Source organism: Canis lupus, chromosome 14 (genome assembly GCF_011100685.1).
Source record: "Canis lupus familiaris isolate Mischka breed German Shepherd chromosome 14, alternate assembly UU_Cfam_GSD_1.0, whole genome shotgun sequence".
Classification (NCBI taxonomy): Eukaryota; Metazoa; Chordata; class Mammalia; order Carnivora; family Canidae; genus Canis; species Canis lupus.
Genome location: NC_049235.1, coordinates 29,342,022 through 29,365,486, shown reverse-complemented (window position 1 = coordinate 29,365,486; position 23,465 = coordinate 29,342,022). Strand labels below are relative to the sequence as shown.

Genomic DNA, 23,465 nt, shown 5'->3' with positions numbered 1-23,465 from the left:
TGTGCTGAGTACTTTATGTAGTTGTAGCTATTATCATCATGCTTATAAAGGTCTTGATTCAACCAATAATCATTTAATTCACTGGAATATATTGAAATTTATTTTTTACAAGGATATGTTTGGGAAAATATAAGACTGTAAGAATGTAGGAAGTCCTAAGGCATTTGCAAATACTTAATTTACATGATCTTTTCAATTTTTCTAGCAGTAATTAATCTCTCTAAAATTTAAGATTATTGCAGGAAAAATGTGTCATGAAGAGTAAGGGTGTAAGCATACATTGACAAATCTAGATTGTTGCTTTCCTTTATGTGACTTGCTTTCCTTTTTAAAAATTTCTATGACGTTTTATATAGATTTGGTAATAACGTCATACCTTTACACAGAAATTATTTTTTTTAAATTTATTTATTCATGAGATGTGCACACAGAAAGAGACAGAGGTAGAGGGAGAAGCAGGTTCTCCGCAGAGACCCCCATGCAGAACTCCATCCCGGATCCCAGGATCATGTCCTGAGCTGAAGGCAGACAGATGCTCAACCACTGAGCCACCCAGGCATCCCATAGAAAATAAATATTAATTATGTTTTTATTTTGTTTCTTAGCCTAGAGGGATTAGAGGTTTAAATCAAAATAATGGAAGCAAAACACCATCATTTTTTTTTTTTCTGGGCATAAGCTTTTACTTGTATATTTAGTTAGTTTAACATGTCTTTTAAAAAAAATACATGATCTTGAGTTTTGGAATACTATTTACAGTTATGAATCGGTATTTAACAAACTTGAACATAGATAAATGCAAACAGGTAGGGTGTAAATATTTGTTAAATTGGAGACTGCAATTTGGAATTTGTCACCTTTGGAAATTAGCTCTGAACTGCAGATGTTGTGATACTCAAAATAGATTTATGGCTTACTTCTTTCCATTTCTATTTGGCTAGAAGGCTGATTGATATTAGCCTCTTTCATGCTAATCCATAAAAACTTTGAGAACATAACCAGTGCTAAAGATTTTAAGGTGAGTGGCACTACTAGAATCTAGCTGTGGTAATTAATTTTCACTAAATCCATTCCTGCTTTATTCTCTCCCAGTCAGTTGCTGTTCCTACATTTTTCTAGTGTTATACTGAACTATGCTGCTATTAACTTGATGTAGCTGGGGACAAACTTAAAATTTTATTTAAATACTGTTATTTGCTTGTGTATATGCTGAGTGTATATATATTGATATCATATTATATTTTGTTATATATTGTAGCATACTTCCATGCTATATTATACTGTTCTGTTAATATATGTAAATTCATTTATGTCTGAAAATCATCATACTTATTTTCTAATTAGTAGAATTTGCAAAAGAGGGGAATATACTTAACTTTTTATTCAGTTCAATGGGGAAAATATATATAAAATTTATTTGGAGGCTAAAATTTATTATTTTTAAAAGAAATTAAAAACTTAGAAGAAATTAAACTTTGAGAATGAGGGTAGAACTATTAAAAATGTGAGATATTTGTAAGTTTTGTTATAATCTCATACTTTAAGTAATTCAGTGTTTGTACTGAGTATAGTTATACACATTATTGTGTATATTCATTGTTTTTGAATTATGCTACAAAAATACAATATGACATCTTTAAAAAATAATATTTGGTGCTTTTAATACTTTTATCTGTCTAGTCATTGTTTGTTGTGCTCTGCTGTATGTATTAGCTAGTACATAATTATTTTACCTGTGTAAGATAAAAGATAATAGTGGGTGCCTAAATAGGCACTCCTGTATTCTGGGTGCCTTGAACTTCTAATAGTTAATTCAACAAATACACCATTAAGTAATTTATTTATCCTTAGAGAATGTTGGCATAGTACAGTGCCTCTTCTTTTTTTTTTTTTTTCTTTTAACCCAATTAGTTTTACAGTGTTATGTGTGCTAACACCTCTAATGAGGACTCATAGCCTCTGGCATTTACTCGTTCAACGAATACATTATTAAAATATCGACCAAAGTTGGACACAGAAAAAAAATCTATGAAAATATTGTCCCAACTTAAAATATCAATTCAAGAATCTGTGTATGTATCTGTGTGTAGAGTAAGAGATATTATTTAACTTCGTACAGTATTTCGAATTATGTCATCATTATATGGTTGAAAACTTTCTATTCTTATGCTTCATGTACTGAGAACTTTTATGCATTTTCTCATTTAATTTTCACAATAAACAGAAATTTTTACAGAGGAAGGCATTATTTAGGGAGGGTAAAAGCGAAATTAAATAACACAACCAGGATTAAGCTATAGTCTGAATTATAATGTTATATAGATAGATACATTTAAGAGAAAATATAATATTAAGGAATAACTTTATTTTCAGGCCATGTTGATGATCTGCAGTAGATTCATTAAAACTAGATTTGTTAAGCATTTACTCTAGGGCAGACTTGGGAAAAGAAACTTGTAGTGAGAAAGATGCAAATAACTTTAAGCAGGGCACCTGGGGGGCTTAGTGGTTGGATGTCTGCCTTTGGCTCAGGGCATGATCCCAGGGTCCTGGGATCGAGTCCTACATCAGGCTCCCTGTGGGGATCCTATTCTCCTTCCACCTGTGTCTCTCATGAATAAAAGCAAAACAAAACAAAACTCTAAGGCAGGGTACTAGTTGTAAGGTAGGGCTAGTTTGTAGAACTGCGTGCTGTGGAACTGTAGGAAGGGTGGCTTCTGGAAAAAAGTACTATCAAATATAAAATTTGCAGCAGGAGCAGAAACAAGTCAGCCAAAAGAAAAGAGATACTCTGGATATAGAATAAGAGATGATATGACATAAAATGAAAAAGAGAAGGACCTTCTACTTAACCTGAACATTTTTCTGTATCACTAGAGGGCAAAGTGTGAGGACCAGGGAGAGATGAAGAGGGAAAAGTCTGAAATCACATCCAGGCTTTTTACTTCTGCAACTAGGTAGAGGGTGTTGCCTGTCTGAAAGGGAGTTAACAGGAAGAAGATATGGAAGTAGATCATTAATTTCATTTTGAATACATAGATATAAAGTTTTGTAGGGATATGCAGTGGAGATGCTGATTTGGCATTTGACTATACTGAGAATTTGCACTACAGGAGAGGGGTATGAGTTGCGCATTAAAGCTATAACTAAAATATTTGTATGATTTTATGATTATAGTTCTTTATCTGTGTTAGTTTGTTTTAAAATGCATTGTTTGGCTTTAGAATGAGACATACACACACTCTAAAATGTATATAAATACAGCTTTTGTTATTTTGTTACATTTTTTCTCAAGATATTTTTTTTCAATTAGGTTATGAAGGTGAGAATCTGATGAAAATCCTAAAAGACATTGAAAACAGCACAGAAATCATGTTGGACAGGTGGAAGTTTGAAGTCATACCTAATGACAAAGATGAGAAGGGAGACCCAGTGCCTTACAGTATCATCAATAATTACTTTTCCATTGGCGTGGTAAGATTTTACACTAACTGTTCTTTTAACCAGTCCAGAATAATCACTGTGTTTAAACTCTTATGCTATGAAGATTTACTGATTATAAATAATTTATTTGACTTTTGTGTCAGCAAACATCTCTTCTAATGGGCAATAATAAAGCTTATGAATTTATTCAAAGTCAGAGAATCAGCAATAGATAAATTTTTCATGTGTTAAACAAAGGAAAGAAACTTTTTCTTTGTAATTGATTTGACTATTCATGTTACTAAAATAAAGGGTAGAGTGGTTTGTAAGATAGTTATGTGTTAGAGTATAGGCTAAAGCTCCACATTAGCTAAAATGTGAAATTGATGCATCAAATTTTATATTATTTTGAGATATGTGTTAAAATATTATAACCTAGTAGGTTTTTACAAATAGACATTATTTTATAATTTATGCTTAGGTCTGAAGTCTATGAAAAATGCTACTCTGACTTTCAAGTGGTTAATAAGTTAAAGGGCTAACTTTTTTACTTAATTTCTTGAAAAATCTTAGACTGTAAGCAAAATATCATTTGGCAATTAAAATAGTTACTGTAGTTTTAATCCTTAAGTAATTAACTATTTTAACAGTGATTTTATACATGTGCATACATATATATGTGTATATACGTGTACGTATATTACCTGGTAGTTATGAATTCTTAAAATATATTGTGTAAAAAATTATATTCCATTTAACAGAAGCAGTCAATATTAATCTCATCTCTTTCTCTATCATGCACACACACACACACCACTAGTAGATTATAAAAGGCATTGAGTGAATCCATGAATTTAGGATGTCAAGCTACCTGAGCAATGATCCTTTAGCAGTATTTTTTCTAAGTGTCCATTTACTTATCTGTATCATGATGGTATAATTTTTTCTCTCATTGCTATAAATAATGTGTTTATATATTTAAAGAGCCTTAAATAATCATACAAAATTCAGGCTAAATATACAGTCATTACGAGTACTATGACAGTTACTATTATTTTCAAGAAAAATGTAATGTATTTGATCTATAAAAGCCCTCCTATTATTTTTTATATAAATATGCATAATAATGTTTTTAACAGCTTTACTGTCATGTAACTTACATACAACCTAATTCACCCTTTAAAGTAAACCTTTCAACAATTTTACTAAATACAGCCAATTTCAGAGGATTTTCATTACCTAAACAAGAATACTCATGCCCATCTGTAGTCGATTCTGGCTTCTTCCCTCAGCTCTTAGCAACAACTAATCTTTCTTCTAAGTTCTACCTTTTGTGGATATTTCATATAAGAAATTATACGTATATCATATAGTCTTTTACATCTGGCTTATTTCACTTCACATAATATTTTTGAAGTCACCCATATGAACTGTGTGAATACTGTATTCTCTTTTAATGATAAGTAGTATCCCACTATGTGGACATATCACATATTGTTTAGCCATTCACTGGTTAATGGACATTTAGATTGTTTTGAGTCTTTGAATATTATAAATAATGCCATTCTCTTGGGTCCCTTTAGTGTATTTAATGTGTGTTTGTTTTGGTTAATATACTTTTTAACTCCATAATTTCCAGTTGGTCCTCTTTTTATAATTTCTAGATTTTTAATTAGTATTTTCTATTTAAAGAGCCATTATTATTATATTTTCCTTTGTTCATAATCTAGTTCTTTTGACATGTTTAAAATAGCTTTTGTGAAGTTTTTGTCTGCTAAGTTCAACATCTGAAACTTGTCAGAGAGTTTAATAATATCTGAACCACATCTAAGACAATTTTTCTGCAATGTATGTGCCACAGTTTGGAATCCCTCTGTATGTCTGCTAATTTTTTTGTTGAGAACTAGATATTTTATATAATTTATTGTAAGAATTTGGATTTGGATCCACTTACAGTGGTTATGGTCGTCTCTGTGTTTGCTAAGTGACTTGTGGACACTAATTATGTGGAGCCTTTCTCTCCTGGAGTATATGGGTACTGTTAACTCAGTTTTGCTTTTTTTTTTTTTTTTTTTTTTTCAAATTTTTTTTTTTTTATTGGTGTTCAATTTACTAACATACAGAATAACACCCAGTGCCCGTCACCCATTCACTCCCACCCCCCGCCCTCCTCCCCTTCTACCACCCCTAGTTCGTTTCCCAGAGTTAGCAGTCTTTACGTTCTGTCTCCCTTTCTGATATTTCCCACCCATTTCTTCTCCCTTCCCTTATTTTCCCTTTCACTATTATTTATATTCCCCAAATGAATGAGAACATATAATGTTTGTCCTTCTCCGACTGACTTACTTCACTCAGCATAATACCCTCCAGTTCCATCCACGTTGAAGCAAATGGTGGGTATTTGTCATTTCTAATAGCTGAGTAATATTCCATTGTATACATAAACCACATCTTCTTTATCCATTCATCTTTCGTTGGACACCGAGGCTCCTTCCACAGTTTGGCTATCGTGGCCATTGCTGCTAGAAACATCGGGGTGCAGGTGTCCCGGTGTTTCATTGCATTTGTATCTTTGGGGTAAATCCCCAACAGTGCAATTGCTGGGTCGTAGGGCAGGTATATTTTTAACTGTTTGAGGAACCTCCACACAGTTTTCCAGAGTGGCTGCACCAGTTCACATTCCCACCAACAGTGTAAGAGGGTTCCCTTTTCTCCGCATCCTCTCCAACATTTGTTGTTTCCTGCCTTGTTAATTTTCCCCATTCTCACTGGTGTGAGGTGGTATCTCATTGTAGTTTTGATTTGTATTTCCCTGATGGCAAGTGATGCAGAGCATTTTCTCATATGCATGTTGGCCATGTCTATGTCTTCCTCTGTGAGATTTCTGTTCATGTCTTTTGCCCATTTCATGATTGGATTGTTTGTTTCTTTGCTGTTGAGTTTAATAAGTTCTTTATAGATCTTGGAAACTAGCCCTTTATCTGATATGTCATTTGCAAATATCTTCTCCCATTCTGTAGGTTGTCTTTGAGTTTTGTTGACTGTATCCTTTGCTGTGCAAAAGCTTCTTATCTTGATGAAGTCCCAATAGTTCATTTTTGCTTTTGTTTCTTTTGCCTTCGTGGATGTATCTTGCAAGAAGTTACTATGGCCGAGTTCAAAAAGGGTGTTGCCTGTGTTCTTCTCTAGGATTTTGATGGAATCTTGTCTCACATTTAGATCTTTCATCCATTTTGAGTTTATCTTTGTGTATGGTGAAAGAGAGTGGTCTAGTTTCATTCTTCTGCATGTGGATGTCCAATTTTCCCAGCACCATTTATTGAAGAGACTGTCTTTCTTCCAATGGATAGTCTTTCCTCCTTTATCGAATATTAGTTGCCCATAAAGTTCAGGGTCCACTTCTGGATTCTCTATTCTGTTCCACTGATCTATGTGTCTGTTTTTGTGCCAGTACCACACTGTCTTGATGACCACAGCTTTGTAGTACAACCTGAAATCTGGCATTGTGATGCCCCCAGATATGGTTTTCTTTTTTAAAATTCCCCTGGCTATTCGGGGTCTTTTCTGATTCCACACAAATCTTAAAATAATTTGTTCTAACTCTCTGAAGAAAGTCCATGGTATTTTGATAGGGATTGCATTAAACGTGTATATTGCCCTGGGTAACATTGACATTTTCACAATATTAATTCTGCCAATCCATGAGCATGGAATATTTTTCCATCTCTTTGTGTCTTCCTCAATTTCTTTCAGAAGTGTTCTATAGTTTTGAGGGTATAGATCCTTTACATCTTTGGTGAGGTTTATTCCTAGGTATCTTATGCTTTTGGGTGCAATTGTAAATGGGATTGACTCCTTAATTTCTCTTTCTTCAGTCTCATTGTTTGTGTATAGAAATGCCACTGACTTCTGGGCATTGATTTTGTATCCTGCCACGCTACCGAATTGCTGTATGAGTTCTAGCAATCTTGGGGTGGAGACTTTTGGGTTTTCTATGTAGAGTATCATGTCATCGGCAAAGAGGGAGAGTTTGACTTCTTCTTTGCCAATTTGAATGCCTTTAATGTCTTTTTGTTGTCTGATTGCTGAGGCTAGGACTTCCAGTACTATGTTGAATAGCAGTGGTGAGAGTGGACATCCCTGTCTTGTTCCTGATCTTAGGGGAAAGGCTCCCAGTGCTTCCCCATTGAGAATGATATTTGCTGTGGGCTTTTCATAGATGGCTTTTAAGATGTCGAGGAATGTTCCCTCTATCCCTACACTCTGAAGAGTTTTGATCAGGAATGGATGCTGTATTTTGTCAAATGCTTTCTCTGCATCCAATGAGAGGATCATATGGTTCTTGGTTTTTCTCTTGCTGATATGATGAATCACATTGATTGTTTTACGGGTGTTGAACCAGCCTTGTGTCCCAGGGATAAATCCTACTTGGTCATGGTGAATAATTTTCTTAATGTACTGTTGGATCCTATTGGCCAGTATCTTGTTGAGAATTTTTGCATCCATGTTCATCAGGGATATTGGTCTGTAATTCTCCTTTTTGGCGGGGTCTTTGTCTGGCTTTGGAATTAAGGTGATGCTGGCTTCATAGAACGAATTTGGAAGTACTCCATCTCTTTCTATCTTTCCAAACAGCTTTAGGAGAATAGGTATGATTTCTTCTTTAAACGTTTGATAAAATTCTCCTGGGAAGCCATCTGGCCCTGGACTCTTGTGTCTTGGGAGGTTTTTGATGACTGCTTCAATTTCCTCCCTGGTTATTGGCCTGTTCAGGTTTTCTATTTCTTCCTGTTCCAGTTTTGGTAGTTTGTGGCTTTCCAGGAATGCGTCCATTTCTTCTAGATTGCCTAATTTATTGGCGTATAGCTGTTCATAATATGTTTTTAAAATCGTTTGTATTTCCTTGGTGTTGGTAGTGATCTCTCCTTTCTCATTCATGATTTTATTAATTTGAGTCTTCTCTCTCTTCTTTTTAATAAGGCTGGCTAATGGTTTATCTATCTTATTAATTCTTTCAAAGAACCAACTCCTGGTTCTGTTGATCTGTTCCACAGTTCTTCTGGTCTCGATTTCGTTGAGTTCTGCTCGAATCTTTATTAACTCCCTTCTTCTCTTGGGTGTAGGATCTATTTGCTGTTTTTTCTCTAGCTCCTTTATGTGTAAGGTTTGCTTTTGTATTTGAGTTCTTTCCAGTTTTTGAATGGATGCTTGTATTGCGATGTATTTCCCCCTTAGGACTGCTTTTGCTGCATCCCAAAGATTTTGAACGGTTGTATCTTCATTCTCATTAGTTTCCATGAATCTTTTTAATTCTTCCTTAATTTCCTGGTTGACCCTTTTATCTTTTAGCAGGATGGTCCTTAACCTCCACGTGTTTGAGGTCCTTCCAAACTTCTTGTTGGGATTTAGTTCTAATTTCAAGGCATTATGGTCCGAGAATATGCAGGGGACAATCCCAATCTTTTGGTATCGGTTCAGACCCGATTTGTGACCCAATATGTGGTCTATTCTGGAGAAAGTTCCATGTGCGCTTGAGAAGAATGTGTATTCAGTTGAGTTTGGATGTAAAGTTCTGTAGATGTCTGTGAAATCCATCTGGTCCAGTGTATCATTTAAAGCTCTCGTTTCTTTGGAGATGTTTTGCTTAGAAGACCTATCGAGTATAGAAAGAGCTAGATTGAAGTCACCAAGTATAAGTGTATTATTATCTAAGTATTTCTTCACTTTGGTTAATAATTGATTTATATATTTGGCAGCTCCCACATTCGGAGCATATATATTGAGGATTGTTAAGTCCTCTTGTTGAATAGATCCTTTAAGTATGATATAGTGTCCCTCTTCATCTCTCACTACAGTCTTTGGGGTAAATTTTAGTTTATCTGATATAAGGATGGCTACCCCTGCTTTCTTTTGAGGACCATTCGAATGGTAAATGGTTCTCCAACCTTTTATTTTCAGGCTGTAGGTGTCCTTCTGTCTAAAATGAGTCTCTTGTAGACAGCAAATAGATGGGTCCTGCTTTTTTATCCAGTCTGAAACCCTGCGCCTTTTGATGGGGTCATTAAGCCCGTTCACATTCAGAGTTACTATTGAGAGATATGAGTTTAGTGTCATCATGATATCTATTCAGTCTTTGTTTTTGTGGACTGTTCCACTGAACTTCTTCTTAAAGGGGAATTTTAAGAGGCCCCCTTAAAATTTCTTGCAGAGCTGGTTTGGAGGTCACATATTCTTTCAGTTGCTGCCTGTCTTGGAAGCTCTTTATCTCTCCTTCCATTTTGAATGAGAGCCTTGCTGGATAAAGTATTCTTGGTTGCATGTTCTTCTCATTTAGGACCCTGAATATATCCTGCCAGCCCTTTCTGGCCTGCCAGGTCTCTGTGGAGAGGTCTGCTGTTACCCTAATACTCCTCCCCATAAAAGTCAGGGATTTCTTGTCTCTTGCTGCTTTAAGGATCTTCTCTTTATCTTTGGAATTTGCAAGCTTCACAATTAAATGTCGAGGTGTTGAACGGTTTTTATTGATTTTAGGGGGGGATCTCTCTATTTCCTGGATCTGAATGCCTGTTTCCCTTCCCAGATTAGGAAAGTTTTCAGCTAGAATTTGTTCAAATACATATTCTGGCCCTCTGGCCCTTTCGGCGCCCTCGGGAACCCCAATTAAACGTAGGTTTTTCTTCCTCAGGCTGTCGTTTATTTCCCTTAATCTATCTTCATGGTCTTTTAATTGTTTGTCTCTTTTTTCCTCAGTTTCCCTCTTTGCTATCAACTTGTCTTCTAGGTCACTCACTCGTTCTTCCACCTCGTTAACCCTCGTCGTTAGGACTTCTAGTTTGGATTGCATCTCATTCAATTGATTTTTAATTTCTGCCTGATTAGCTCTAAATTCTGCAGTCATGAAGTCTCTTGAGTCCTTTATACTTTTTTCTAGAGCCACCAGTAGCTGTATAATAGTGCTTCAGAATTGGCTTTCTGACATTGAATTGTAATCCAGATTTTGTAACTCTGTGGGAGAGAGGACTGTTTCTGATTCTTTCTTTTGAGGTGATGTTTTCCTTCTAGTCATTTTGCTCAGTGCAGAGTGGCCAAAAGCAAGTTGTATTGGGAAAAAGAGAAAAAGAGAGGAGAGAAAGAAGGAAAGAAAAGAGAAAGAGAAAAAAAAGGGAAGAAAAAGAAAAAAAAAACGAAAAAAAAAAAAAAAAAAAAGAAGAAAAAGAGAAAGAAAAAGAAAGGAGAAAAAAAGGTGGTGGGGGAAGGAAATCAAAAAGCAAAACAAAACAAAAACAAAAACAAAAACAAACAAACAAAAAAAAGAACCACCGGGGAGTATCTTCTGATTCTGTGTACTTTAAGTCCCTTGGCTTCTCCTGGAAGTTGTCCGTCTAGCTGGTGTTCTGGGGGAGGGGCCTGCTGTGCTGATTTTCAGGTGTTAGCAGTTGGGGGAGCTGCTGTGCCCCTGCCTGGTGCAGGGCTCGGTGGGGGTTGTTTACCCCCTGAGGCCGCAGGAGGAACAGCCCCAGTGGCGGGGCCGCTCTGGAAACCTGGATTCAGCTCCGGCAGGAACTCCGGAGGTCTCCGTCTGCAGGGCCTGGAGGCTCTGGGCGGGGCCGCTGATCTGCTCAGCTGGGGCAGGAGCGTCCTCGCTGTCCTGGGCCCTCCCGGGTCCCGGGGGAGGCCGGATCCTGGGCTGTGTCCCGGCGCCCTGTGCTCCGGAGCCTGCGCTGGTGGATTCGCGCTCCCGGTGGTGCAGCCCCCTCCGCGGAGCCTCCGCTCGAGCCCCTGCGAGCTGCTCCCGCCCTGCAGCCCCCTCCGCGGAGCCGCCGCCCGAGCCCCTCCAGCTGCTCCGGGTCCCGCCGGGTCCCGCCGTGCGCGCTGCAGCCCTTAGGGAGCTCGGCGCACTCTCCTGGGCGCGCAGTTGCTGTTACTGTCCCCGGGAGCCCGAGGGCATCCCCGCCCTCCTGGTTCCTGCTCCAACCCCCTGCGAGCCCCTTTCCGCCCGGGAAGGTCGGTGCAGCTCCTGCGTCTCCGGGACGGGGCTCTCCTGTCCTGGGGACCCTCGCCCCGGCCTCAGCCCGGCTCCTCGCGGGGCCCCTCCCCCTTGGAGGCCTTTGTTCCTTTATTTCTTTTTCCCCGTCTTCCTACCTTGATAGATGCGCGAACTCTTCTCACTGTAGCATTCCAGCTGGTCTCTCTTTAAATCTCAGGCCGAATTCATAGATTTTCAGGATAATTTGAAGGTTTTCTAGGTAGTTTGGTGGAGACAGGTGATTTGGAGACCCTACTCTTCCGCCATCTTGCTCCTCCCCCCTCAGTTTTGCTTTTTTTTGTCTTTTTAATTCTTGTTTTTATCTTAATCCTGGCCTCCTAGGGATCACCCCTGTGTTAGCATGATTGATCTGTTTGTGCTCAGTAAGTTTGAGCCAGTACGTCTTCCTCCCTTTGCCACTGGATCTGTGTGTTCATTGTTGAATACCCAAAAACTTTAAGCATTCAGCTTTTAATATGGGCTGACCCTTATTTTGTCTCTTTTGCTCATGTATAAGAATTCACACTTAAGCCAAACATGTATAGACTATTAGGACCCATTTTGGTCTTTTCTGAACAGGTGTGCAGCCTTGCACACACATATAACCTTTTAGACAGCCAGGAATATGTAGTAAATTATCAAGGCCCATTATGGCTATCTCATTCCCAAGATCTATGGAATTTCTGGCTAGTTGGAAAGTTAGTTGTTTGCCTTAATCAGTTTTGCAGACTCAGGCAAGCTGTGACACTGGCTTTCCTTATCCATTTGCCACTGAGATTGCTCTTGTTTTAGATAACTCTCTGGGTCATGGAGTTTTTCTACTTTCCACTCCAAATCAAATCAGTTTCCCTGACAGTGAAGGTGCTTGCTTTCATGGCTTGTCCTACCCTGAGGTTTCGTAGATTTTCTTGATTGAACATTTCAAATTTTGTAAGCTTTTAGTCAGTTTCCAGTGGTCCCCACAGCAGATAATTCTTCCCCCCTCACAGGAGATACTTGCAATGTTTGCACATACATTTGATTGTCATGACTGAAAGGGGATTGCTACTGGCAGCTCGTGGATAGAGGCTGCTAACACTCCCAGTACACAAAGCAAGCCCCTAAACACACAAGAAAAAATTATATAGCTCAAAATTTCAATAGTGCTGAGTTGAGAAACTGATATAAAGAAAGAGATGTAATAAATGCAGAACTCAAGTTGTTGAAAAAGGAGAAATAGCTAAAACCCAAAGAAATGAGAGGGGTAACTAATAAAAATAAGGTGGGAAATATAGCAAAGAATAAGAAAAAATAGAGAATGTTGGCAAAACCAAATACTGGGTTATTGAAAAGACTTGATCCAGGTCTATTGCAAAATTGATTTCATAAAATTATTGTAAAGAGAATTGCAAACAAACAATGTAGAGTGAAAAACACCAGAAAAACAAAAGATAAAACCCATAAATACAAAATGTGATATCCTAATTTAAAATATATTAGGATTACATATGAAGAATAGCAAAAATGCCAAATATAAAGACAGCTTAAATATTCAATGGTATCCCATTATTGCAATAATAATCAATGGATTTCTAAAAACAGCAATAAAAAACTTAAAATATCTAAGAATTAATAAAGAATATCCAAGAGCTACATATACAAAATGTTATAACTCTCTACAGAGACATAAGGGATCAGAACAGAGACATTTCCTATTCTTAGGTGAGATAGCTTAATATAATATATAAATTAATTTACACATTTAACCTATAACTAATGTAGAGCTGGATTTTATGACAAACTTGAAAAATTTACTCTAAATGCATATGACAAAGAAAGTCAATTTTAATAAAAAGAAGTTGGAGAACTGTTTTACCAAATTAGACATGTCACAAGTGGATTGGAAATGAAAATAGAATGGTATCATGAAATGAAGAGATGAATGAATTAGAGTAGAGAGACACATAACTGAAATCAGTATAAATGTGGCACAAGATTCACTGGAAAAATCATAGATTGCTTAGTTTAGATTGCAAATTGCTTAATGTTTAAAAATTAGTTTCCCAGGAAGAGAAAATTTTGTTAGAACTCTACTTTACATTACATATGTAATCACAAGATATATTAAAGTATTAAATTTGAAATGCAAACTTTAGAACCTAATAAAATAATATATAATAAAATATATTTATGATTTTGAAGTAAACCAGAACTAAATAAATAATATGGATTTTAATTGAGCTTATTTTAAAATGGTCTTGTTTCATTTGATTTGGAGACTCTTTCAGTGAGTAAAACATCAGAAGGAGGGGTATTTAGTCATCCCTCCCTGGGACTGGCTTCCCAGTGGGCCAAAGACTCAACACTCAGGGTTACAATCAGAGCAATCAAAGAGTTCAAGTGTTGGCTGCCATTCAGTAAGGCCTCCTTCTATTTAGCAACTTGTATTTCTGCCTCAATCAGTAAATCCAAAAAACAATAAAATGAAATGAATTATTTATCTCAAGCTATTCCTGAATATATAAGAAGTGTGGAATTAGAGTATGGAAAAGATGAGGGGACATTTCAACTTTTTGTTATTGCCAGAATGGGAAAGATTAAGATGGCATACACTTTGTACTTGAAATTAGCTCTTGGAACCTCACTACCTGATAGTTACAAGGTGATCTCAAAGTTTGACAATACTGTCATGGTTTCCATTATTTCAACTATTTCCCTCCATTTATTGACCCTCCATTTATTCCCTCCATTTATTTATTTATTATTTAAGTGTTTTACACTTTACACACTGCTTCAAATTTTTAGAAAAACCTATGATGGAAAGACATAAATATTTTCTTCATATACATTATTATATACCCCTTGTATTAGAGTGGGTTGAGTATTGGCACAAACAATCCCAAAATATCAGTGGTCTGACAATTAAAAATTAGTTCTTCCCTCACATAATACAACAGCACAGGTTAATATTTGGGGCGAGGTTCTAGTCCATTTGGCCAGTCAGTGACCCAGGCTCCTTCCATCTTGTGGCACCACACTGTAACTACTCAGCACCCTATCTAGTCAAAAACTGAGTGACAAAGAAAGAGTAGGTTGTAGGAAGAGGATATTTATGGGCCAGGTCTGGAAAATGTTCCATTCATAACCCCTTGGTTATATTTTAATCATTTAGCTGTGCCTAATTTTAAGGAAGCTGGGGAAGGAACTCTGTCTGGCTAGGAAGAAAAGGGAAATTGGTAAATAACCAGCCCATTTCTGCTAATTCCTTTTGTGTAATACTTTTCAATATTAGCCAAAACAATTGGAAATAATCTTCAAATCATAATTAACTCTGAAAATAGATATTCTTGTACAGTGGTTGTCCTTCAATAACAGCATAATTTTAAAGCACCTACTATGTGCCAAATACTGTTTGAGGATTGGCAGTGAACTAGATAGAAGAAATCTTTGTAATCGCTAACTTTGCATTAATAGTAAGGTGAGAGAGAATTGTCACGAAAGGCCGAATAGCTGGAAATTAGAAGCACAGATTATAGAAATTAATAAAAAGCAACTGGTATTAATAAAAACCATCCTGATTTTGCACTTGAAAAAACTATAGATAATCTCAAAAATCCCAGGAAGAAAACTGTCCACACGCTGCATCACCACCATATCACATATGCCATTACTTTTATCCTCATAGTTGATTCTTCATTTGTTTAATTAATAAACAAAACTAAGCCCCCCACCCCTTTTTTTTGGTCAGGAATTACAGGAATGAGTTGAAGAGATCACTTCATTATTAGAACTTGAGAGTTTAACGGTAGAGAGAAGCCTTAAAAAACAAATGCACAAATACAGATTTTGTTTTCAGAATTATGATAAATTCAGTGAAAGAAAACTAAGTTATTATGAGCTAGAATAAGGACAACTTTAGATCTCATGGCCAGGGAAAGACTAGAAAAGAAGATGCATTTAAGAAAACATCTGAGGAATACACAAGTGAGCTGGCCACTAAAGAGATGGACAGAGCAGCAAGCAGGTGTAACTATAAGTGAAGAGATTGAGGTGAGAAAAACTTGATGTGTTCAAAGACCTGAAAGGTCTGTGTGCCAAAACATAGTGAGGAAGGTAGAGGTGAATGACAAAAAAGGGCTGTAGCAGAGGTGGCTGCTGCCATGTCTTGAAGACTCTTGGAAGCCAAAGTGTGGTGTTTGTCTTGGAACCAAAAGGGACCATTAAGTGATTTAATAATTATAATGAGGAAATGAAGTAGTCCAATTTAAGTACAACAGGAGCTCTTCTACACATTTAACAGAAAGGTAAAGTGTCATAAAAATGATGCATAGTATTTTAAATATTTTAACTTAAAACTTATAATAAATATGATTGAATTAGCCAATCTTCCCTCATAGGCCAGGCTAATATCATTTCTTTGAATATGGATCTGGAGTTCTACAACGTCGGTCCTTTGTAAGTCACATTCCATACTAATCCATCCAAAATTTCCATTTGTAGTTTCTTTTATGTGGAATAAAAATCCAAAAGACACTTAAAATGCAATCTGAGTATAAGATCCGTCTAGATTTTTACAATAGTTAAATGCTTTTTAATGATTTTTCTTGCAGGTAATTTTCTAGCAAAGATTATATAATTCTACAGCAGTTTCAGCATTGCATTTATATCAAATCTACCCACATCTTCATTTTTATATAGAACAAAATCATTTTCTGCCTGTAATCATATTTTGCCTTTTATATAGCATGCGATTAAATTATGTAATTATAATAAAAAACGAAAATTGGTATAAACAGTGTTGGAAACAACAAAAATCATTCTTGGTAAGTGTAAACCTCAAAATGTGGAACTACAAACATGCAGGTTTACCAAAAAGTCATAGCTGAGAGGGACTAGAACTGAATTACAGGGCTGCTTTTCAGTATCCTCAGTTGAGGGATGTTGGCATGCTGGCCTGTGGGCCTGTGGACTGGATGGGCATGTCCCCCTCAGTGTCCGGAGCAGGCAGGGCCACTCCCAGACCTCTGCTAAGAGTATACATGGCTGCTTCCCAAACCCCAGACTACACTTGAAGAAGTCAGCTCCACTCTCTACTCACTGTCTTCAGGCACCCCAGTTAGGGAGTCTAAGACTCTCTCAGAGCTTTTCTATAGATGGCCCAGTCCCCACATGTTGGGGTGGGGAGAGGGAGCTAATTCTTGATTGTAGGCCTTCTCTCCATCTGCAAATCCTGGCTGGCTATTGAGAGGCTTCTGTGTGTTTTCCCTAGAGCAGTGCCCTGGAATCCTGAAATTTGTGTGCCTTCCTGTAATACTGCAGAGTTGACCTGGCAGTCTGCACATGCTCAGGGACTGGTGGGCCAGGCTCCCTACCCCGCCTCCGCCCCGGCCCCCATCCAGTCCCCACACAAGAGCAAGCTCCCGGGGGGAGTGCTGTTGGGACAAGGTGTTGTGGGTGCGCCTTGGGCCACTTGGGGTTTCCCCAGTTGAGGTTTAACAAACTGCTTGTGGGCAGGCCTGATGTGTCCGTGCTTTGAAGGTTCCATACTTTTCTGCTGAGTTCCAAGTGCATTTTGGCTCTGAGGCCTTGCCTCTCCTTCCTGCTCCCAGCCTCCATCACCAGCCAGCTGGGCCAATGCTCTCAGTATTCTGGGTGAGGCAAAAAAGAAGTGGCGTGTCCTGCAGTGGGGGCAAGGCTGGGGAAACTGCACCCTCACTAACACTCTCTGGTGAGAGAAATCTCCCTGCTGAGGGTCCTCGCTGTTGGTTCTTGGGGGAGGGGAGTGCGGATGAAGTCAATTGTTCTTCTTGCCCTCCTCCCTCTATTTTCGGATTTTTTGCTCTGCTGTTGTGCCAAAACTTCACTGGACTGACTCCCACAAAGGTACTCCTCTATCAGTGGTTGTCATTTTCAGTGTTCTGGGGGCAGGTGTGGGGCTGGGGGCTGATAACTGAAAACTCTTATTCTGTCTCTTGATGCTATTACTCTCCAAGAATATGTTGATGTTTTTTTTTTTTGTTTTTTTTTTTTTAACAGAAAGAAATTAAATACACAGCATAAAAGTTTGAAGATATAACTACAACTATGGAAAATATTTAAATAATTGTAAGAGTATGTGATTTTCATCTTTATGTCATTAAACTTTATCATATGCAAGAAATTGAATATTTTGCATTCAAATACAAATATCTGAAATTTGCTGAAAAGAGTAGCAAATCTAAGCTAGTTAGTAGTTGTCAAACTTAAGTATATATTAGAATCAGCTGAAAGGCTTGCTTTGAGCTATGAGCATTATACCCTGTCTTTCTATTTCATTAGGTCTGAGATGGAGCCCAAGAATTTATGGTTCTAACAGGTTCCCAGATGTTCCCAGTATTGCATTTCTAGGATCATGCTTTGAGAAACCCCCAGCTCTAAAAATGTAGACAAAGACAAAAAAGTAAAATGTAGTAAAATAACTGCTTTAGTAGTACTGTTGCCATTTAAGATGATCTTGCACAGGAAACAATTATTATAAGTTATAAGTTATTTCAGAATATATACTAAAATGAGGATGTCTAGGTGGCTCAGTTGGTTAAACATCCGACTCTTGGTTTTGGCTGAGGTCATGATCTCAGGGTGGTGACAACAAAAGCCCTGTGGTAGGACTCCATGCTCAGCAGGGAGTCAGCTTGAGATTCTTTCCCTCTTCCTCCCCTCCATTCACATGCTTTCTCTCTCAAATAACTAAATTAAAATCTTAAAAAAATAAAGATATTAAAATGGAATATTTTCTCATTCATTTTACATAGCTTGCAAATCTCAATATCAGTACTTCATAAACAACCCCAAAAAAGAAAATATACATGTGAATATAAATGCTACAGTTACAAACAACATAATTAGCAAATAAATTTAAGTATTATATTTAATGACTAAAATCTATTGACTAAGATTTTAAGAAAGCCAAATGGATAAATATTAGCATAATTATTTAATTTAAGGAAAAACCAGGTTTGTCATTTTTCATGATTAAAAACTTGACAATATGTAAAACCTTTTCTACAGATTAATAGTTAATATCATATTAATAGGGGCATACTAAAGGCATTCCAAATAAAATCAAGAAGAATACAGGATTTTTCCTTTTTTTTTCCTTTTAAAGATTTCATATTTATTTATTTGAGAGAGAAAGAACACGAGTAGTACAGGACGGAGAGGGAGAAGCAGTCTCCCCGAGTGGGAAACCCAACTTGGGACCCCCTCTCGGGACCCTGGGATCATGACCTGAGCTGTAGGCAGACACTTAACTGACTAAGCCACCCAGGTGCACTTTAGGAATTTTTCTATCACTACTTAGTTAACACTTTTAGAAAAGTGAGCTAATTTAATGTAAACAAATTTTAAAAAGTTATACATGTTGAAAAGTAAGAGACAAGATTACTATTATTTAAAAGTTATATGGTGATATAGTAGACATGCATAAACTAAAAATTAGTAAATCAATATAGGGTGCCAAATACTAGATAAAGGTACAAAAATATGACCATGTAGCTGTCCTTTAGGAAATTACCAGTTAATATATTAATATAAATACAATTTAGTCAAAAACATAATTTAGTTTAAAATATCAGATAACTATAAAATAGCAAAATTTATATTTTATTTTATTTTTTATTTTTGCAAAATTTATATTTAATAAGAAAAGTATCCAGCCTATATGGAGAAAACTAATTTTATTCAAAATTATAAACTAAGACCTGAATAATAAAAATTCACCTCATGTTCCTACCTGGGAATATTTAATACTATTAAGAGATCAAGTCTCCTTAATTAATTTATACATTTAGTCTATTGCTACTGAGAATTCTTATAGATTACTAGAAGTTGTTTTGATAAATGGTAATATACAATTGGAAATACTGTCTTTATAAATTTTTTTGAATAACAATTAATATCCTATAATGGCCAGTTTTCTTGCTGTGTACAAAATACTACCAAGTTACTGTAACTAAAATATAGTGGCAAAAAACAGATAAATACAAGGCAATATAAAAAATTAGATCAAAAAATTATATCGCTACATTGCAGGGGTTTTAATATTTGTTTCGTGTTGAATTTTCAGATCATTGGGTAAGAATTAAATGCATAATAACTTAGGTTGCATAACTGCTTACTAACTGAATGAAGATAAATTATATTCCTCTTCATATCCATGTGAAATATACGTCAAATAGATAAATTATAAATTGATGTAATACTCTTAATGGATATTAGAAGAAAATATGGAAGTGTACTGCTTAGGATAAGAGAAAACTGTCTCAGGCAAACAGGAAACTTAAAACCCATAAAAGCAAAGGAAATTACAATTACTTTTCATAACCTTTCATTTAAAAAAAAAAAGTTAAAATTCATTAACAGTTAAACGTCAATGAAAGTATTTTCAGCACAAGCAATAAAGATGGGGTTAAACAAAAATAGGAATTCTTACTAAAAAATAAGCATCTAATAAAAAATCTACTAAGATTGTGAGCATTATAAGAATAGTCAGATGAAAAGATTCCAAATGTTATTAGTTTACAAGGAAATGCAAAGTTATGCAGTAGGTATCATATTTTGTCTTTCAGACTATTAAAATTCACAAAGATTGATAATATATGATGTTGATAGTATGTACAAAAAATAGGCACATTTGGAATTTTGTGATTGGTAAATTTAATCTTTGGAGAATAATTTGATTGCATTTGTTAAAATTAAAAATGAGAATAACTTTTGAAGCATCAATCCCATTTCTAAGAATCCATTCTACAGAAATGAATGATACAAAAGCCTAAGCTACATCAATTATATATAATGACATACAATTGTGAACAACCTACAAGTCTATCAATTTTTAGATATTATACAACAGGAAAAGAGGTCCCAAAAGTAAAATGTTAAATCACAAAAGCAAATTGTCCATAAGTAAGAACTGTTTCTTTTATTTTTCTTTTGTGATGGGGATGATTTAGAGGTTTCCTTAAGGAGGTTGTGAGATTGAGTTATGGACTCCAAGAGCTCTCACAACAATACATAGCACCAGTACTTAATAATTAGTAATGATGATGGTGACAAAATATGAATGGTTTTATATAGCTCTGGGTCTAAGAGCTTATAAGAGTCAGTAAATAGGAACACCTGTGTGGATCAGTCAAACATCCAACTCTTGATTTCTGCTCAGGTTATAATCTCAAGGTTATGAGATAAAGCTTCTTGCTCAGCAGGGAATCTGCTTGAGATTCTCTCCCTCTGTCCCTCCCTCTGTGTCTCTATCTCAAATAAATAAATAAATATTTTAAAAAGAGTAAGTAAATATATGTTCAAAATATTAACTTCTGGAGTGTGGAGGTATGGAAAGGGAAATGAAACTTTCTCTTCTTAATATAATTCAAAAATATCATGGGACAATGGGTAATCATTAGAATCTCACAGGATGGAGGCACCTGGGCGGCGCAGGCCATTAAGTGTGTGCTTTCAGTTCAGGTCATGATCTCAGGGTAATGGGATCGAGCCCCAAGACAGGCTCCCTGCCCAGCAGTGAGTTTGTTTCTCCCTTTCCTTCTCCCTCTGCCCTTCTACCAGCTTGTGCACATGCTCTTGCTCTCTCTCTCTCTATCAAATAAGTAAATAAATAAAATTCTTTAGGAGCGGCTGGGTGGCTCAGTCAGTTGAGCGGCTGTCTTAGGCTCAGGTTGTGATCCCAGGGTCCTCGGATTGAGCTCACATTGGGCTCCCTGCTCAGTGGAGAGTTTGTTTCTTCCTCTCCCTCTGCAGCTCCCCCTTTGGTGCTCTCTCACTCTCTCTCTGTCAAATAAATAAATAAATTTTAAAAATCTCTTTAAAAATAAATAATAAAAATAAGTTATTTAAAATTTCACAGGATTATTAACATGCATTTAAGTGTTTTCAAACCTACTACAATGATACTTAAATTCTCATTCAAATTCACTTCTGACCTGCTTTCTATCTTCACCTCTTAATAGAATTTAATAATTATTTGAGATTTGGTGTGATTTTATTTGCTTAGGTCACATTTTAAGTGGATAGATCCTACTATAATTGCTATTCTATTGATTTTTTTTTTTACTTTGCACATTGTTATGTCTCATTCATTGTACAGCAATTTCATTTTGTTTATGTGAATAGCCATTGTGTTGTGAACACTCTTCTAAACATTCTATGATGATAACATGGAAATCAGTATTGGAAAATAGGGCAGGCAAAACTTGAGTTCTCATTTAGTCACCATTTTCCTAAGGAGTGAGACAAAAGGTGTTATTTTCCAATAGTGATACATGTTATGAAAGAAAAGATCAGATACTGTGATCGAAAGTGACTTAGAGAGTCACATAGCATCTTTATTTTACCTTGCCACATCTATTTTATAGCCGGAAGTTTATACTTTTTGAACGCCTTCACCCATTTGCTCCTCCAGCAACCATCAATCTGTTCTCTGGATTTATGAGCTTGTTTTTTTGTTTGGTTTTGTCTTTTTTTTTTTTTTTTTTTTAGGTTCCACATATAAGTGAGATCATATGTATTTGTTTTAATCTGTTTGACTTATTTCACATAGCACAATGTCAAGGTCCATTTGTTTTTGCAAATGGCAAGATTCCATTCTTCTTCATCACTGAATAGTATTTCATTATCCGTGCGTGCGCGCTTGTGTGTGTATATACATTTTTTTTTTTTATCCGTTCACCCATTGATGGACACTTAGGTTGTTTTCATATCTTGGCTATTGTAAATAACACTGCAGTGAACACGGGGGTACATGTGTCTTTTTGAATTAGTGTTTTATTACATTTACTTCTTAATCTGCCACATTCTCTTCATGCCCTTCAATGCCCTTTGGGGATTGGGCCTTATACATCCCAAGGGTCTCAAGGCCCTCAGTATTAGCCTTAAGACCACTGGCACATTAATTTAATTTTCCAGCTTTCTGCTTTTGTTGATAGCTGGTTTTCCCAGTTCATTAAAACATTGACCCTGACTTCTCATGCTTTTGTCATTTTGGCTTTGGACTGGAGTGTCAATTTCTGGATAAAATGCTGATGGGAATCCCACACATCTGGTAACAATAGAATCCATGCTCCATGCTTGCTTTCTGTTCAAAAGTATTCACTTTCCCAACAGCACAAAAAGCAAGAGATATTACATATTTAATATGCAAGAAGTATAGTTCAAATTAATAGCAGATGCCTCCTAGACAACACACAAAGTATTTTAAGCCCCTTCATGCATCATTTTTTTCCTGCCCTATGATATATCGTTCACCTAGGCAACACATGCAGTATTGAAGTAAGGAAGGTATTACCTTCTAAAATACTGAGTTATGGTTTAGTGCTACTTAGTATTTTAGTCCCAAAGGAGTTTATCCATTAGTTCATTCCACAAATACTGACTGCCTGCCTGATCTGACTCCTGGGATAAGCATTATAGTAGATACAAAGATGAACATTATGCCAGAAAGAAGTGTTAATTCCAGTATATTGGAGGCAAAATATTAGACAAATGTATCTTTGCTTGAAGGTGAACTTTAAAAAAAAAAGTAATTGTTCAGGGAATTTTTTCCCTTAAACTATTAGCATATTTATCCTGTTATTGTAAAGTTATAATATTAAGTTATTGTAAATACTGTAATTATTTATTGTAAAAAATTATTTCGTCCTACAGAAATATAAAGGATTTTTAGGGCATATGTCAACAACTTCCTTACTGTTCTGTAATTAGAGCATCAAGGTATCATAAACCAAAACACAAACATCTGTATTACCTTTCAAATTAATTTGTGAAGAAAAAATATAAGACTCTATTTGAAGCGTAACAATAATAGTACGACTTAGTGTTTCAACCATAATAAATGTTAAAATAATGAAAATTTAAGTAAACTGATTTCTTACAGAGTGTAACTGTAAGAAGATCATTTTTGCACCCGAGAATATGCATAATTATGCGTAATTAAAACCTATGAATTATCTTTCTCACCACCTAGGTCTCTGAGGTTGAGTCTGAAAAG

At 36.1% G+C, this 23,465-nt stretch overlaps 1 protein-coding gene across 7 annotated transcripts in view; it reads left to right on the top strand.

The window, feature by feature from the left end:
- DGKB (diacylglycerol kinase beta) overlaps positions 1-23,465 on the top strand; it is a 701,584-nt gene that overhangs the window by 294,611 nt on the left and 383,508 nt on the right. For all 7 annotated transcript variants that reach the window (XM_038556980.1, XM_038556977.1, XM_038556978.1 and 4 more), the window contains one exon: positions 3,314-3,474. In XM_038556980.1, the coding sequence (XP_038412908.1) occupies positions 3,314-3,474 (161 nt within the window). The remainder of the gene's footprint in view (positions 1-3,313; positions 3,475-23,465) is intronic.